Source organism: Callospermophilus lateralis, chromosome 5 (assembly GCF_048772815.1).
Source record: "Callospermophilus lateralis isolate mCalLat2 chromosome 5, mCalLat2.hap1, whole genome shotgun sequence".
Taxonomy (NCBI): Eukaryota; Metazoa; Chordata; class Mammalia; order Rodentia; family Sciuridae; genus Callospermophilus; species Callospermophilus lateralis.
In genome coordinates, this window is record NC_135309.1 from 3495051 (window position 1) to 3512891 (window position 17841).

At 49.6% G+C, this 17841-nt stretch overlaps 1 protein-coding gene across 2 annotated transcripts; it reads right to left on the reverse strand.

Moving 5' to 3' along the window:
- Positions 1 to 40: 40 nt before the first annotated feature.
- Positions 41 to 14656, reverse strand: Arf1 (ARF GTPase 1). Of its 2 annotated transcripts, none has more exons than XM_076856266.1 (5): positions 14555 to 14656; positions 1871 to 2054; positions 1657 to 1767; positions 1312 to 1436; positions 41 to 1237 (listed from the first exon to the last, which is right to left on the reverse strand). In XM_076856266.1, the coding sequence occupies exons 2-5, from the start codon at positions 2016 to 2018 to the stop codon at positions 1076 to 1078; spliced, it is 546 nt and encodes a 181-aa protein (XP_076712381.1). In that variant the 5' UTR covers positions 2019 to 2054; positions 14555 to 14656; the 3' UTR covers positions 41 to 1075. The 2 variants fall into 2 exon arrangements, with proteins under 2 accessions (XP_076712381.1, XP_076712382.1); XM_076856267.2 differs by lacking the exon at positions 14555 to 14656 and adding an exon at positions 7586 to 9639.
- Positions 14657 to 17841: the final 3185 nt, after the last annotated feature.

Sequence of the window (17841 nt, forward strand, 5' to 3'; positions counted from 1 at the left end):
GCTTGTCGAAATGAAAACTGAAAACAAGTATACAAAACAGTTGATTACTAATTGTGTATTGAAAGCATTAAGAGGTTCCACGACACCAAATAAACCAGTTCTGAGGTTTTCCCAAGATAAATTTAACAGCTCCAGCTTCTTCAGTGTTTATCAAAATACAAAAGAAAAAAGTAGAGGTCGTCTTTTTCGATGGCAAATCGGACCCTTGCAGGCTGAGGGAGGAAGCTACTTCACACATGGAGATGGGGGTGCTCCGGGACCTGTGGGTCTGGAGTGGACCAACCCTCCCAGCTTGCACGCACTCATGCTGGTGAGACCCAGACCTCCTGCCAGTGGGCTGAGCAGGTGCAAGAGTGAGTGGGTGCTGGGAACATGGGCTACTGCTCTGGCCACACGCCAACAAAGGGCGCATCTGGGCCATATCCCCTGCAATGGCTCTCCCAGCCCGCCCCCAGGTGACTGTGTGAGCACAAGTACAAGCACAACGCTATGGAATGCAAGTGACCCAAAGACAGGCGAGTCACGGGGTCTCTACTGGGACCATGCAGTGGATGGCGGTTTGTGTCACCGTCTTTGTGTTCCCACAGGGGAACAGCTGATCCGATGGACTAGCATTCAGGCTGTACACTAGGCATAGTCTCCCTTCTGTGTGTTCAAGTGTTCTCCTTATCTTGTATTTGTAACTATTTTAAAAAATGCACTGAGTTTGGGTTAAAAACCAACCACCAAATGGATCCCAACACCAATCTACAGCCCAGGAGCTCCTGGAGGCCAGGTGCCCACATGCCTAAATCCCTCCTCAGTACTGACAGTGAGTTGATTCTCTTTTTACAATAAAAAAGCTGAGTAATATTGCATAGGAGTACCAGAAACTGCCTCAGTGGAAACAGAAACTATTTACATTAAATAAAAACCTGGCTGCAGGCTGCGTCTGCACATGTACAGCACGGTGCGATGCACACTGACCAACCCATGGAGACAGCTTCTGGCACTCAGGACCACAGAGTCGCACGTTTGCCACATGAGAGGAAAGCGAGGGCGGAGAGGAGAAAGTGAGGGGGTGGGGGGTTCTGGTTCACTTCTGGTTCCGGAGCTGATTGGACAGCCAGTCCAGTCCTTCATAGAGCCCGTCCCCGCTGGTGGCACAGGTGGCCTGAATGTACCAGTTCCTGTGACGTAGCGAGTGCAGCCCCAGCTTGTCTGTGATTTCGGCTGCGTTCATGGCATTTGGGAGGTCCTGGGGGGAAGAAGGGGTCAGTGCAGAGCCTGAGCTTGGCACCAGGCCCACCCCCGCTCCTGGGTGGCACCCACCTGCTTGTTGGCAAACACCAGGAGGACAGCGTCCCGCAGCTCATCCTCAGCCAGCATCCTCATGAGCTCCTCGCGGGCCTCATTCACACGCTCTCTGTCATTGCTGTCCACCACAAAGATCAAGCCTGCAATGCAGCAGCATTACTGCAAATGTGGACAACAGCCCACCCAAGCATACCCACGGGCAACAGATACAACCACAGGCTCACAGGCAGCCCTCACGGCCCTGGGCATGGCTTTCCTGGCCATGATTCTATAGCGTGCCTTCTGCCCTGTCCAACAAGGCTACAGAGCTTCTATTAGGAGGCAGATGACAGGAACCTGGGGTGAAGGTCAGCTGCTCACCTTGGGTGTTCTGGAAGTAGTGGCGCCATAGTGGCCGGATCTTGTCTTGGCCACCCACGTCCCACACAGTGAAGCTGATATTCTTGTACTCAACGGTCTCCACATTAAAACCTGAGGGTGAGATTGTAGCTTATGGTCCTCTGGACCCATCAACCCGTCCCTGGCCTCCCGAGCCTCCCCAGCCCCTGCCACACAGCCCATCCAGAAATCTCACCTATGGTGGGAATAGTGGTCACAATTTCACCCAGCTTCAGTTTGTAGAGAATTGTCGTCTTCCCTGCAGCATCCAGGCCCACCATGAGGATGCGCATTTCTTTTTTGCCAAAAAGGCCCTTGAAGAGGTTTGCAAAGATATTCCCCATCCTTGTGGGTGGTTGGAAGCGACACTGGCCAGAGACCTGGGGAGGCAAGGTGTCCGGGCCTGTTTCCATGTTGCAGTGGACAGAAACCCCCCACCCAGGCACATGTTCCTCCTGAAATCCTGTGGGGGTATGACAAGAGCCCAACAAGGCCTAGCCTAGCTGGTGGTCCAGGAAGGCAGAGATGCCAGAGTGACCTCTTGCCTCCCAGCACATTTATTTGGCCTGATACCATCAGGCTGCGGGGACACTTGACACAGCCACACTTGCTCCTACTTGTGGAGTAGGCAAGCAAAGATCTGAAAATTGGGTTTTCAGAAGCATGAAATATTGCTACAAAGACAGCTCTTAGGGTTTAGAACCACTCAACATCCCTCCCCACACAACTAGAGAGGAGGGGCTAGGAGGCCTCCCCAGAGGGTTAGAGAGCAGGTGTCACTAGTCTCAGGACCACATGCCAAACCTCCCCAACACACCCAGGAGCTCAATGTGCTGCCTCAACACAACACAGGATAAGCCAGGGAGCACTGTGGTGTCACCTGAGCCAGTCAAGCAGGCTCTCTGCCAGCTCAGGTCTCAGCATCACCTTTCATTCCAGATGACCCAGGTAGCCAGGACCCTGAGGAGCACATGGTTCCGTGATGCCATGCTGCCACAAGGGTATGCATGTCAACCCACACTACAACCACAGGATCCATTAGAAAAGAAACGCAGGAGACACCAAGCAAATCATTTGTTACCAAATCACCAGAGCCTGGTCCAAGACTTGAAGTGCCTCTGGGAAGGTGATGAAAACTGCCCAGGCTCTGGCTTTACCATCCAGGGCACTTTCATCATTTTTCAGTTGTTTTTAGCCAAAATAGAAATTTATCACTTTTTTAAAATGTTGATTGCTGGAAAATTAGAGACCGTTAGAGCTAACAGTGAAGGCCTTCAACTGGGGGCTGTGCAGCCCTCACCAACCAATAGGAGGGCAAAGCAGCTCAGTGAGATAGGGTGATGAGATGGCTACAAAAGAACACCCCCACACAGGGCAGCTCATCAACGTGTGTTTACTGCTTACAGCTCCAGGGCTGGAAGTCCAGAGTCAGGGCCTGGCAGGTTCCATATCTGGTTCTAAGATGGAGCCTTGTCCTACATCCTCCAGAGGGTGGAGGCACAGGAGAGAATCCACCCCTGAAAGCCCCTTTCAAGGCATCACTGATTCATTCACCAGGTCAGAGCCTTGTGACTTGAACACTTGCCTGCTACTGTTGCACTGGGGTTCAACCTCCCACACACAAATCTTGGGGGACACATTCAGTCCACAGCACCGTGTGTCAATCAGGAACAACAGAAGTGGGAGAGATCACCTGCAATTAACTGCACCACCAAGTCACCTCAAATGGCTGTCTTCCTAGCACCCACCTGTGGATCTCCACTGCCCATCCATCTCCAGTGACCCTGTGTACCCAGAAGCATTCTGGGAGATTCCACCCCTCACTATACCTTCTCCTCCTCCAGGTTCAGAGCCCCCGATGACGCCCAGCTGCAAGGGTATGTATGTCTTACAGTTAGGATGACAGTCAAACGTTACTTTCTAACTTCCTCACCTGCAGTGTAGTACTCACTTCAGGGACACCTTCCCTTCTCCATTCTTGGTACCCACATGGCCTGCTCAGTGGGCACCTGTCTTGCTCAGGGGGTTAGACCCAGCTGCCCTGCTGATTTGATATCACCATTGTTCCATATATAGCCTCTGGAGCCCTTTCATGCTGGATCCTATGCCTTGGGACAGTTTCCCTTTTTGGATTTGCACATTTCGTATTAAAAACTTACTCAATGTCTACAATGTAAGCAGACTTTGCTAATTCGGTCCCTTTTCTGGGATAGCTAAGCTCCCTTTACCCTGGGTAAAGAGCCTTTGGGAGACAGAGCAGACAAGCACCACCCTACCCCTCAGAGCACTCCTGAAATCACTGCCCATAGGGCAATAAAATCTCAAGAGAGGAGAGAGAGAGAGAAAGGAGCGAGACAAATTTAGGACTACATGTGTGGCTCTCACCTTTAGTTCTCATCAGTCAGGGGTAAGAGAAGAGTAACAGTAATCTCAGGCCCACAAGCCTCCCACTGGGATCCAGGGTCAGGGCGAGAGGAATGGAGTCCAGGAGACCAACACCCATCTATGCAAAAAGCTGCACCTCCTGAGACACAGGCTGTGGACAGAGTCCAGCCCTGAGCACCCTAGGAGCAGATGCACCAGGCAGACACCATAGGGAGGGAGAACAGGAATGTGAGCACACGGAGAGACCTGGAACACCCAAGCATATAAAGACATGGTCAGTCTAAGGCCTCAATGCAAGGACCCACTGACTCAGCATCTGGAGGCCCCATATTCTCTCAGAAAGCCTCCAATGAGCAACAAGCAAAAAAGGAATTTGGAAGGAAGCAGGAAAAGACAAGAGATGGAATTTATCTTCAAGGAAAAACAGGGCTGGGATGTAGCTCAGTGGTAAAAGCACTTGACTAGCATGTTCAAGGCCCCAGGTTAGATATCCAACACCCGAAGGAAAATCAAATAGTAAATAGGAAATAAAAACCAAAAAGGGAAAACAATTAAACAAACAAAACAACAAAAATATTCCAGACCCACTCTCAAGACCAATAGGTTAAAAGATACTATGTCTACAAAATAAGAATAGGATTCTGAAACAAAAACAAGAGACTTTTATTTTATATACAATACCAACAGCCAAAATGAAAAGTTTACAATGAAGGCTCTCAGAAAGCAGGACAAAATGAAAATATGGGAAATAAGGAGCAAAATGAAGATCAACATCAAAGGAAGAAAAAAGAAAAAAAAAAAAAAAAAAACATCAAGGAAGAACCCAAGGAACTACAGGGAGATTCTTAAAGGCTGAGGCCTTGCCTGTGGCACTCTGGACACAGCAGCACCAGCAGATCAAAGGCTGGCTCAGGTAATATTCTTGCTCCTCTCTCAACACTGAAAACAAGACACTCAACCAGGTATTAGGAAGGAAAAAAAAAAAAAAATCTCCCAGAGACCCAGGTACAGGGTAAGAAGGGAGCCCAAAGTGATGGGAAGCAGCTGGGAGACAATCCCATTCAGATTCAGTACTGCCCACTGCTGCCACAGCCTCCTTCTTCTTCTTCTTTTTTTTTTTTTTAATGGTGCTGGGGATTTAATCCAGGGCCTTGTGCATGCAAGGCAAGCACTCTACCAACTGAGCTATATCCCCAGCCCATTGCTGCCTTCTTGTGCCAAGGATGCCTCAGAATTACATGTGCTGGCCTGGCCTACCTTGCAGCACCCTCAATAGAGGAGCTGTGGGGACCACAGTGGTCACAAACCCCTCCCCATAGGTGGTTTTCTTTTTAAATTTTAAACAAAGTACTAGAGTCACCCCTCCCCAAGGGGAAAAGCAGACACACAATTTAGTGGGGGAATCAGGAAGAGGCGAGCCTGAAGTCTCAGGTTCAAGACACATCCCACAAGCACTCAGGCCTATTCTACTGTCTTCACAGGCAGAGGAGGTCAGAGCTTCCTGCCTCGACACGCCCCAGTGTCCCTGTGGGGCCTGGGTATCATCCACTGCTGCTTTCATAGGCCCAGGTCCAAGAGAACCTCTGCAGTTGGAGGAAAAAAAGTCACTGCCAAGGTACAGGCCCCAAATAACTGTGCAATGCCCAGCCTAGGTACTGTCACCTTTCCTCCACCAGAACTCTGTACAGAAGCCAAACCTGCCTTTCAGGTTCCTCTGAATTACCCTGTTATTAGTAAGCAGTGAAAACCAACTTCCCTGAGAGTCTCCTGCCCCTTCCTTCTGTGACCCCACACTATCAAAGGTCATGCAGTCCCACCATGGTTCTTTCCTGCCAGGCTTTGGGCTCCACCTGAGGCCAAGAAAGATCCTTCACAAACAATGTGCTCTAAGACACCAGTGCAGGTGGTCTCTGCTCTGGAGTCTCTCTGGCAGGAGGGAACCTGCTGGCCTCCTGAGCTGGGGTGAGGAGATAGAGCAGCTTCAAGGAGTGAAGACTACCTGACTGGTCCAGGTGCTAAAGAAGATACTGACTAGCAGCCAGCACCCCAACTGTCCCTCCACAGCTCTCAGGGAGACAGCCCTTGTCTAAATTTGGCTTTGGAGAACAATAGGTTCAGGTAGAGAGTTCAGTTTTCCTCCAACTATTAGTGCTGTTCACAGAACCTAACTAGGAAGGCAAGGGCCTGCCACTGGAGCACACAGGGATGGATTCCATGTGCCCAGACTTCTCCCGGTTGCTGATCCAGCTGGGGGCTATGCTCATGAATGTTGTGCTCACACAATGTGTTCTACTACCATGGAACACTGGTGACATTAAGAGTTCTTCTTCTGGGCTAGGGATGTGGCTCAAGCGGCAACACACTCGCCTGGCATGTGCGGGGCGCTGGGTTCGATCCTCAGCACCACATAAAAATAAAAAATAAAGATGTTGTGTCCATCGAAAACTAAAAAAAAATTTCTCTCTCTCTCTTTAAAAAAAAAGTTATTCTTTTTTTAAAGCTTTATTAAAGTCAAAATATTATAGCATTAATTACATACAGTAAAATGCACTGATAAGTGATTCATAATTTGAGGAAAATTTAAAAATTTGAAGATTTTCTGGAGGAACTTATATCATAAAACATTTTAAGACTTAGCAAAGAGCAACCGTGTTCCAACAGTGATGCAAGCACAATCAGTTGTGTGAAAGCCTGATTCATTTCCAATATAGGAGATTCTTAATTTAAAGCGGCTCTTTTACCTTCTACTTTCATGCGAGACTTGGCGAAATGTACTCTGCACACACTGCTTTCTGTGTAACAACACGGGGTCTTAGCACATCTATTCCTAAAGTTTCAGGTCACTGCATGCACCTCAGTCATGTCCAGGTTTCTAGGTCTGCTGTGTATCTGCACTGCACATCTTGACACCATTTTATAAAACGTGTGTAAGAAAACCATATGTGCTGATACTGTGGACAGGCAGACACACATTGGAGGCCTGCAGAACTGTGACAAAGGTATGACCCAACCAGTACACTCGAAAAGGCCCAACCCCAGGCACTCCCCACATTCAACCAGGTTGACTGCGCCTTAACTGCCAAGGAAAGGGCACACCCAGTGCCAAAGGCTGGCTATGCAGGAGTCCACAGGGTAGGCCCAACCTTGCACCTCAGCTGAGCACAGGCTATATAGCTGTCTCATAGCTGCAGGTCTTCTCAGTTAAGGGAGGGGTATTACCCACCAGGTGTGAGGCTTAGGTGGGGTGATGACTAAACTGTGGGGCGATGACTAAACTTCAAGTTAGATCACTCTTTTCAGGCTTGAAATTCAAGATGAAATCAGTTTGAATCTGGACAGCTAGAACGAATGTCACTCATGAATCTATCCTAGATTCACAGTAGCTCAAATGCCAAAGAGACTTGTCCACGGACTGCTACACGTTTATATTCTGTGCTCCCTGTTATTCAAATGTTTGTTACTAATTTTACCACAACTGCCTTAAAGCACTTTATTAAACACATTTAAGGCCTTATGAACTTCATACCTGGGTAGCTCCGAGCAAATATCCAGATGGGCTCTCACATGGCCTCCAACAGGAGCTTCAATAAGGAATAATGCAGCTCTTCAATAAGGAAACATGCAGCTCTGGGAGTCACGGAGGCCTTCTCTAGAGCTTGTACCAGGAATACCTTGCAGTCTCCATCCTTGTAGTCGACAGTATTCATCCCTCAGTGTTTTGTCCTGTCTTTCTCTCTCAGTAACAGAAACCTGACTTGTCACTGGACACAAGACCTTCCAGAATAAAAACCATAAACTCCACACTTTCTGGCCATCCCTGGTATCATTGCATGCCCATGGCCAGGGACACCAGCAGAACCCAAATACTGGAGCATTTCTACTTTGGCAGGAAGGATACAGACTGCCTCTACCCAACTTGAAATGTAGTTAAGTGTGAAAGACCAGTCACTGAAAAGCAAAATCCAGCATCCCAAATCTGCATCAAACTAAAATGAAAATGGAGTAAACCATGATAACTTATGGCAAAGATGCAAGTAAGAAACCACCTTGTAGTTAATAGGTGGGGTCAACCCACAGGCTGCCCCAGCCATGCCATAGTCATTAGTCAGCAGTCCTCACACTCAGCCCACCCCAGGGCTCACAGGATTGTCATGTGGGGGTTATTCTGTTGTTTATGTAGAAGACCCTCCCCATGCTCTCTGTGCACAGTCTGGACTCCTGGTAAGACCCCAGGTCTTGGGTTGCCTGCATTCCCCAGAGCCTACCCCTTCACACAGATGGAGGGCATACTTGTGCACCAAGGGCAGTGCTGGCCACAGACAGGTACAATACATCCTTGTGGAGCAGAATTGAGGGAGGACCCTGGTGGTGACCATGCCCCAACCTCCATCTTGAGATCCACAGAACCCTAGTTTGCTAGCAGTGCATGTTCCCAAACCTTACTAAGAGGTCTCTGGTTGCAGCAATGACCTTCCAGCATAGCTGTCGTCTTTTCATTGAAGTCCCCCACCCCAACTCCTCATGGAGGGTAGGCAGGCACACACCTAGACTATGTAACAGATGCTCATAATAAACACCACTAACCAGGATTCAGTGGGATATGACCTGGGAAGAGAAGTTGACCGGCACTCTAGTTCTGCGGCAAGGCAATTTGTAGCAATTTAGCTTTGCCAGTTCACCTCTTTAACTACGGGTTCTCTATAGAATACAAAGGGCTTCCCTCCCTGCACAAGGGTAGGGGTAGGGCTAGGGGGCTGGTGTCCTGGAGGCCCCTTTCCACACCCTAACAAAAAGGGAACTGGAACAGCTAATGGCTGTGGCGCTTTCATAAAATAAGCTCCCAGAGAGCCCAATGGTGCTTCCTCAAACCACTCATAAGGGGCAGGGCCTTCCAAGGGTGATTAAGCCAATCTCTAAAATTTGATTTCTGTCTTAAGGGATCTTTCATTTTTGCAGGAAGGCAGGCAGGAAGCAGCCTACTTCTTTTGAAGACTTGTTCTTCCAAAGGAAACAGAAGAGTAGAGTAGAGTTGGAAGGAGCAGTCACAAGGTTCTCTTCGCTCTCAGGGTCCACCCTGCTCCAGGGTCTGCCAGACATACAAAGGGACAGGGACCTCCACCACACATATACACACACAAGCCCTGAAGAACATTGTCCTAGCTGAGCCTATGGTCTCTGGCCACACCCTTGGCAGCCCCAGTGTCTGGAAAGCCTAGCACCTGTCTCTGCTCTCCAGGTGAATATGGCTCCTGCAGATGACCCCATGTATACTTTTCCATCAAAAAGCACCCCCCTTCCAAATGTGTAATATCAAAAAACTCCAGTTTTTCTGACTCAACTCTTGGTGACATGCCACCTCCTCTCACCTTCCCCAACACTGTATCAAAACATGCTTTAAAACACCCCTGCCACTCCAAAAGGCAGCCAACAGACAACCTAACTGACATACACACACCAACTGTAGACTACAGAGAATCGGCGAGGCTGCCCCAGCAATGAAGTCACCCGGAGATAGAGGGGGGTGACTTCCACTGAAAGGCCTGTTTCAGTGCTGGGCATTGCCTTGCCTGAGGATGGAGGGAAGTGGCCAGAGAGCCCCCCCTACCCAGGCCACTGGAGCACTGAGTGCCAATCTCAAGAGCATTCTAGTTCTATGAATGACTTTTCCCCCCTGGAAACAAAGAACAACCCTTGGTAAGGTTCTGAATGGAACAAAACACAATTACCCTTGACTTACAAGGTAACTGCATTCCTGGAAAATTAAGAACATGTTAAAACCATGCCAAAAACAAGCAAAAAAAAAAAAAAAAAAAAAAAGCAGCTTTGTCTGTAAAACAGATCAGGCTGAGGATATTACAGATAAATTTCCCACCTACATGAAAGCCACACAAGTGCATTCCTGGTGCTGCCAAACAAGCACCAGGGCTGCTTCCCAACCTGGGAAAGCAAACATGCTCCCACTAACTTCAAAATGCCCTTTCTGGGGACTGTATTGCACTCAAGAACCAGGACCACCCAGCAGGCAATCTACCCTCCCCAACTGCTTCTGGCAAGCCCAAACCCACCCACCTCACAGGACCCTTGTGCCAACTGTCCTGGGCTATGGAGAAGCTGCAGATCCCTCGTTCCTTCATATCTCTGCTCAAATGTCACCTGCCAAATGGCATCCCCACTAGCACAGGCAGCTTTGTGTCTCCTGCTGAGCACAGCCTCCCCCATCTTCTTCTGCTAGGCCCCTTGCTGAGAAAGGGGAGAAATCAGAGGGATAGAAAGAAAGCAATGGTTAAAGAAAGTTATCAGGGCCCTTGGGACCAAGAATATCAATCACACATGTCCGAAGGTATGCTTTTTCCTAAGAACTAAGTCAGGTAAAAAACTGCAGTGTTAACAATGAACACTGTGCTGTTTTAACCTATACACAAATATGGTTCAGTCTGAAAATTCCTGTGACTCTAACAATGTGGAGACTCAGGCCTGCAGAGACACTGGGAACTGCTGAAGGCAAAAGTACTGCATCTCCACTGCTTTATTCAATGTCCAAATCATGAGAGGGAGTGGAGTATGCATAAAACCTGCCCTTAGGTACCTCCAACAATAAAAATAATGTTATGGTTAATTTCCCTGGTAATTTTCAGGATCAGGTATCATTTTGATAAAACTAAAACACTAAATGCTGTAAGTATTTTGAGCAAAATTTCACCACCAAAGTTGCCAAAAGATATAGTATTTTTAAAATAGATTAATGGATTTAACGAGTGTGGAACGACAGTCTGACCTAGAGAAGACAGGTAGCTTCACAGGAAATCAAACTTATCACCTGGCAGGCACATCTAACTCTGCCTTCATTTCTTTTACTCTTCAGAAACAAGTCTAGATTAAAAAATCTAGAAATCCGCTTCTTGGCCACTTGTGCCTGAAACATACTGATAGAATACTTAAAGACCTTCTGTTAAAAACCCCAAAGGATAAGTACAAAGCTTCCTACTTAGGCATATGGTGCAGCAAAAGTTTTGAAGTGAGGCACAGACAAAAAGGTGTTAAATCTTACATATAGGCATCTACCACCAGAAACTCTTTGGAAATTATTCCTAGCCTGCTACCACCATTTAAGGAGTAAAACTCTTTTTGCGATACTAAGGATTGAACATAGGGATGCTCTACCACTGAGCTACATCCCTAGCCTTTTTTATATTGCCCATGCTGGCCTTGAACTTGCCATCCTCCTGCCTCAGCTCTCAAGCAGCTGAGATTAAGGCAAGCACCACCATAACCAGCAAGGAGTAAAACTTAGGTTTTTGAAAATGTATCACACACTTCTTCGTGGCACGTGCATGGATCATACCAAGTCTCCTAAACATTAGTGACCCCTGGGTCTCAAGAGGTATGTGGAAATAAGTGCCTCCTAAAGTGAATCACTCCTAAATGCTATCTACAAATACCTGCCTGCTTTTTATACTTTCTTCTGTCTCTTCCCTTTTACACTTTAACCTTCCCTTTATATGGGCTTACAAGAAATGCCACTCTGCCTTGTTTGTTGGCTAACCACTGTTAATAAAATTCAGGAAATGAGGACCTGTTAGAGACAATATGGAGGTGGGGCCCTGATCAGACATCCTTACCACACCTCCCAACCTTGGTGGCAGGCTGGGTTGACAGGACTCTGGGTGAGGCCCAACAGATCCTCCTAAGAACAAAGAACTTGGACGTGCTTAACCGTGCAACATTTTCCCACCTAGTCAGGCCATTTGATCAATCTGAAAATGCTGAACAGTGATATTGTTGCACAGCTGCCATCCATGAGCTGCAACTGCACTTCAAAGGGTTTATGACAATCAAAAAAAGATATAGTATTTTTAAATAGGAACCTGAGTGGGGTGCGTGTGCTAGGAATCCCAACGCCTCTCTATCCCCTACGTGCACCTGCAAGAGCACTTCCAATGAGGAGTGGATATGGCACAAAAAAAGACATTCTTAATTAAGATTACAACTGAAAGAAATTTTCCTGTTTCTCTGCCAGCCACCTAGGACAGATGTGCATTTACTTCCTTTCACTATCCTCATTTTATGAAACTGAAAGGTCAAAGGGGAGATGGCCCAGAAGAGTCAAGGAAGAGGCAATGAATGGTATGGCAAGCCTGTTCCAGCTGGGGTCTGAGATCTGCTCAGTGAGTACAGCCATAGCTCTCGGAGGAGTGTCTGGAAAAGCCTGGTAAGCAGGGCTTGTGATTAAAAGCAGATTTAAATCCTCACATAAGTGTAACATTTAACTTGAAGAAAAAAATAAATAAATGGATCCAACTCTCTCAAACCACAGGAAACAGGAACACAGTATCCCATGAACCTGCATAACAGGTTTCTTCTCTTGTTTAGTCTACTCCATGGCTGCCTGACTGGGGTCACCTCAGCAGCTGGCAGGCCACATTACCTTTTGCTGCAGGAAAATAAAAAAGCCAAACATCCCTTCCTCTAATTTCAAACCTGCCTGGTCCTAGACAGAGACACCTGATGGGTGAAGATGTCTGAACACCCTCTACTCTCTCCATACTGAATTGTGCAAGAGACATAGCAAAAGGTTTTGCTTTCTACTAACTTTCTTTCCACGATAGGCAGACGATATGAGTCAGCTGTTGTCCACATCAACTGTAATATGTGTATGTGTGTCTGTGTTTTGATGGTGGTGCTGGGGATCAAACCCAGGGCGTGAGCATGCTAGGAAAATACTCTATCACTAAACTACACCTCAGCCCATAAACCTTTTTCAAGTAGTGACTCTGTGTATCTGCTTCATGGACAAAAGCAAATTGCTAGAGTTCCAACAACTCAGGTTAGTTCTCACCAAGATAACTGAGGACAATAACAAATGCTTCCCTGTCCAACATGACCAAAACTTTATGCCAAGAGACAGTGCAGCCAACTGAACTGTGCCTAGCACTTACACACTCATATCTCAAGTTTGGACCCTGCTGTAACACTGGATTTCAAGTCCTTAGTTTTGGCAACTTGTGCTACTGAAAACGCAGATGAAGTAAGGACACCATCCACCAAGTGATGCATGTTAGAGACTAGTCAAGGCCACTGATGGCCAGCAGACCACTCACTGTGGCATCTCACTAGCCTTCAGACAGACACTGCAGAAAACGCCAGAACCAACTGGCAGGAAAAACTGCTGACCACTAGTTCTGAAACAAAAACTACAATTGACCGTTCCAACATCAGTAGTGACACCAACCACACAGCTCTCCACAGAGATTTCTGAGACCACCCAAAACAGCCATAGATCTTCTTTTCCTGCCAGCAGTTTCATGTACAATCCTACCCTATTTCTGCAAAGCAGCCACTTGCTGTTTGGATGGAATGGGAAAATGCCCCCTTCTCCCAGCCAATTATCCAGCACTTCAGGTGTTCTACAATGGTCCAGTTACAATCTGACACGCCATGACCACCCTGATTGTGCAACCACAACTATGCAATGGGTCTCGCCTCCGCAGTGAAGGCTGTGAGCACACCATTCCACACGCAGGTTAAAGATTCACCAGCCTGAAAGAGCCCTTATCTACCCAGGACAGCACCAAGGAAACCAGCCTGGAGTTGAAGCAAGGATCAGCCAGCCCTCCCTCCGCAGGCCACGGAGCCTTGAATGCACACCACAAATCTTGTCTCACGTGAACAGCAGAGTTAAAGGGGACGCTCTGGATTCCCCTGCAGGCCCCAGGCCCTTGAGTGCACACTGCAAGAAGGGAAAAGAGGGAAATTCTGGGAGAGCTGACCCCAAATCACGTCTCACAGAATCAGGGGGGCATTCTGGGCTCCTCCTGAGGTCCGCAGATGCTCCCTCCTTCCATTCCAAGCAGTCAGTCCCCCAACCGGGGTCCCTGCCCACCGAATGCCCTCCTGGCTCCTCCCGCAGCCCCCGTCCCCGTGAACAGGAACTGGACTCCGGAGGCTAAGATACAAGCCCTTGCCACCCGCATGACCTTGACGACGTCTCGGGGTCGCCCAAGCCTCAGTTTCCCCATCCCCACGGCTAGGACCGCGACTGAAGGCAGCCGGATCGCCCTTCTTGCGGGGGCAGACCCCGCGGCTTCGCCCGCCCCCGGAAGCCCGCTCCCCTCCACACCGCACCCGGGGTGCCGGGCCTCTGGAGGAGTGTAGAGCGGAGCGGAGGAGGCAGGAAGCCCAGGCTTCTTCAAGAGCCCGGCGTCCCGGGCGGACTTCCGGACTGCGGTGGCCGCGGGAGGGTCGGGGCAGGAGGAAGCGGGGGACGCCGCGGGACGAAGCCGGGGCCTGAGAGGCGCGCCCGGCCCTCTCCCCCCGGCCCGGCCGCCCAGGCCCTCTCGGCCCCGATCCCGGCCCCGGCCCGGCCGCGCCCGGCCCTTGCCTCGTCCGGCCCCGCCGCCGCCGCAGCGACCGAGTGTCCCCGCGAGGCCTACGCTGCCCTGCCCCCGGGCCCGACCCCAGGCCCGACCCTGGCCGCTGGCTCGTCCCGCGCCCTCACCTCAGCGGCGGCTGCTCCGAGCCAGGCGTTGGTTTCGCTCCCACAAGATGGCGGCGCTGACGGCGGCCACGTCAGCGCCTGCGGCCGCGAGGCACACCGGGAAGAGGCAGGCACGGCTGAGGTCACGCCCACAACTCGGCGCACGCGTACTGACTATAATTGGGCTGTGAGGGGCGGAGCCAGGGACGCCCCGTTCCCGGATCGCAGCCCTTTGCTCGCACCCGCGCTCCCGGTCGGCCGTCGGGCGTGGCTTCTAAGTCGGTGGGCGCGTGCGCCCATTTCGCGGATGAGGAGACTAAGATTGCTCCGCGTCTTTCTTGCCCCAAAGCGGCAGGCCCGGGGTGTCACCCTTACCGTCCACAGCCAGGCAGTGGTCCCGAGTTCTGGGAAAACCATATGAGGACCAAAAGGGTGCGATATCCCTCTCAGGATTCTCCAGGGTCCCAGATTCTCCTGCTGGAACCGGACACTGAGGAAACCAATGTCACTGACAGGTGGCCAAAACGGTTAGGGACGCAGGCCAAGTATCAGACACCCACTATGTTCCTGCGCTAGCTTCATTACCCTGGAGACTGCAATAACCAGAGCAGACTTTTGCCCACTCTCCAGAGCCAACGAAGGGGAGCAAGGGTCAGAAGCTAGGTGGGGAGCCGGCTGATCAGATTCAGTAAGTGACAGAGGCCAGGGTGGGGACATCACTGCCCCAGAGTGGTCAGGGTCCGCAGGGGACAGAGGCCAGCGTACAGACCAGGCTGCCCTGAAGGGTGGTCAGAGTGGCCTCTGGTAAGGTGGCCTTCAGCTGGGATGCAGGTGCAGCAGAGGCACCCCTCCCCCTTCGACCCGTACGACAAGAAAGCAGCAGAGGACCATCAGAGCCCTTCTCCATATTTGAAGGAATGAGCCTGGCAACCTTTGTGTTGGAGGGCAGTGGAGGCTCTTTTCAGCCCAATACCCTGTGTGTTATGGAGAGTTAGGAAGTAGGTGGTCCCCTGGATCCTGGCCCAGTTACCCACTGTGTCCAGGCTGAGGCAGGAGGCAGGGCTCAGCTCAGGGGTTTCTGGGCCTGGCCAAAGCCTTCTGCTTACTACCCTGTCCTTCTCGCCCACTCTCTCCCTTGGTCAGGGCATCTGGTGGCTGACACTTCTGGAAACTCCTCTGCAGCTGATCTTGTGGAGGCTGCAGAGATCCCAGGCAATGGTGACCCCTGTCCCTGAAATGCAGCCCCTTCCTCTGCCTGGGCCCTGGCATGAGTCTCACTGCCATCAAGGAGCAGTGGGTGGCTGTTTGGAGGTTGTTCTCTCCCACCCGAAACACAACAAATGCTCACACAAAGCCTCAGGAGGGTGCAGAGACCCACTGGACTTTCGTGGTGCTGGGGAACCCCCACATCCACAGGGGGACCTGCAATCCCAGCCATCCTTTGAGGCAGCAATGATGGCCACTTTAGAGGCATGCAGACCAAGAAAGGGGGTATTCAAAAGAAAAACTGAAAAAAATGCAGACAGGGTGATGGACTTGCGGATTACTGTGATTTGGTCATTACACGCTGTATGTACTTATTGAAATGCCTCAGGTATCCCATAAACATATGCAATTACTATATGTTGGTTAAAAATGTGTTTTTTTTTAAAAGAGAGAGAGAGAGAGAATTTTTTTTAATATTTATTTTTTAGTTTTCGGTGTACACAACATCTTTATTTTATTTTTATGTGGTTCTGAGGATTGAACCCAGCGCCCTGTGCATGCCAGGTGAGCGTATTACCTCTTGAGCCACATCCCCAGCCCTGTTAAAAATGTTTTAAAAGTTCTTGTATGTATAAATAAATACATACATAAATCAGTAAATAAAATATTGCTATGTTCCAGCAAGCAATCATACCCTAAGTAGGGCTAAGCCCTCAGTAAAACTGCACTGTCTTGGTGGTGTTTGAGTGTTAAGAAAAATTACATATTTACTTAAAAGATTTATATATTAAAAATTAGACAATAAAATAAATTTCCATTTTTTTGAGAATAGTCAGTAAAATGAAAAAAAATAAGGAAAGGAAGTAGTTTATTTAAGATACATTCAGTTAAAAAAAAAAAAATGCCGGAGGCTGGGGGTGTGACTTAATGGAAGAGCCCTTGCCTAGCATGCACCAGGCACTGGGTTTGATCCCCAGCACTGCAAGAAAAACAATAATAAAATGAAATAAGAATACATTTGCATTGCTTTGAATGTGGAAAAAAAATGAGACAAATTGATCAATGCCCTCCTTAAACTAATAAATGGACCTTCCTTCTTGTTGGGGCGTCTGTTTGGGATCCATCCTAGGGTAAGAGAGCCAGGCAGGTGTGGAGAGCCCTGGAACAGGTCCTTGCCAGAAAAGCTGCAGGGGAAACTGGCTTTGCTCCCTGAAGTCGTTTGGAGACCGGAAGCCTCTCTTTCCGGAGCACCGAAATGGGAGCAGCTTTGGCCAGGAGGGGGCGAAGTGAGTTGGCTGAAGGGAGCTGTTTCTGTGGAGGCAGCCTGGAGACCCCTGGTGCAGGGTGGCACCTGCACCAGCCAGCTCAGCGCCTAGCTTTTAGTTAGGGCTCCTCTCCTCAGTGCCTCCCTGTGCCTAAGGACTGGGTCAGAGACAGGGATGCTGAATAGACTGACCTCCTGGAGAGAGTGGCTAGAGAGATGGATGGTCCAGAGCCAAGGGGCGAGGCAGGAGTGCCCAGGAGGTGAGAACCAACAGAAGACCAGTGACAGCTGTTTGTACCCAAAAGGATCCCACTCTTCACCCAGGCATTTTGTGCAGCTTCTGTGTACAGACTGAGGTAGGTGGCATTTGTGCCAGGCTTCAGGTGCTCAGAGTAGTTGTATCTGTACCTGAAATGGAACACAGCTGGGATGGAGCCCCTAGGTCTGCCTATGGCCAGCTGGTTGGCTCTTTCCCCAGGCCCTTCCCTGCCTCTTGGGACTTGATGGCTCTGACGCCTCTGCAGGTTGCAGTGTCATCTGGATTTCTTTGCCCAGGAGCTCACTATTGAACCAGGCAGTCCAGCCTGTTGGGTTGGTTGTCCACCACATTGGACAGATCAGAGGCCACCTCTTTGGGGTTTTCTGCCCAACTCTGCCCTTCCATGAATTCTCTCTTCCCCCTCACCCAGCAGGAGACTCAGAGCAGGCTAACTTTGGAGGAATCTCAAGCTCAGCTGAGCTGGGACGGTTCTGTGTGGTATCCTGATTCTCAGTTGGATTTGGTCTTTTGTCCACCATACAGACACCACCATACAGGCACCATACAAGCACCACTGTT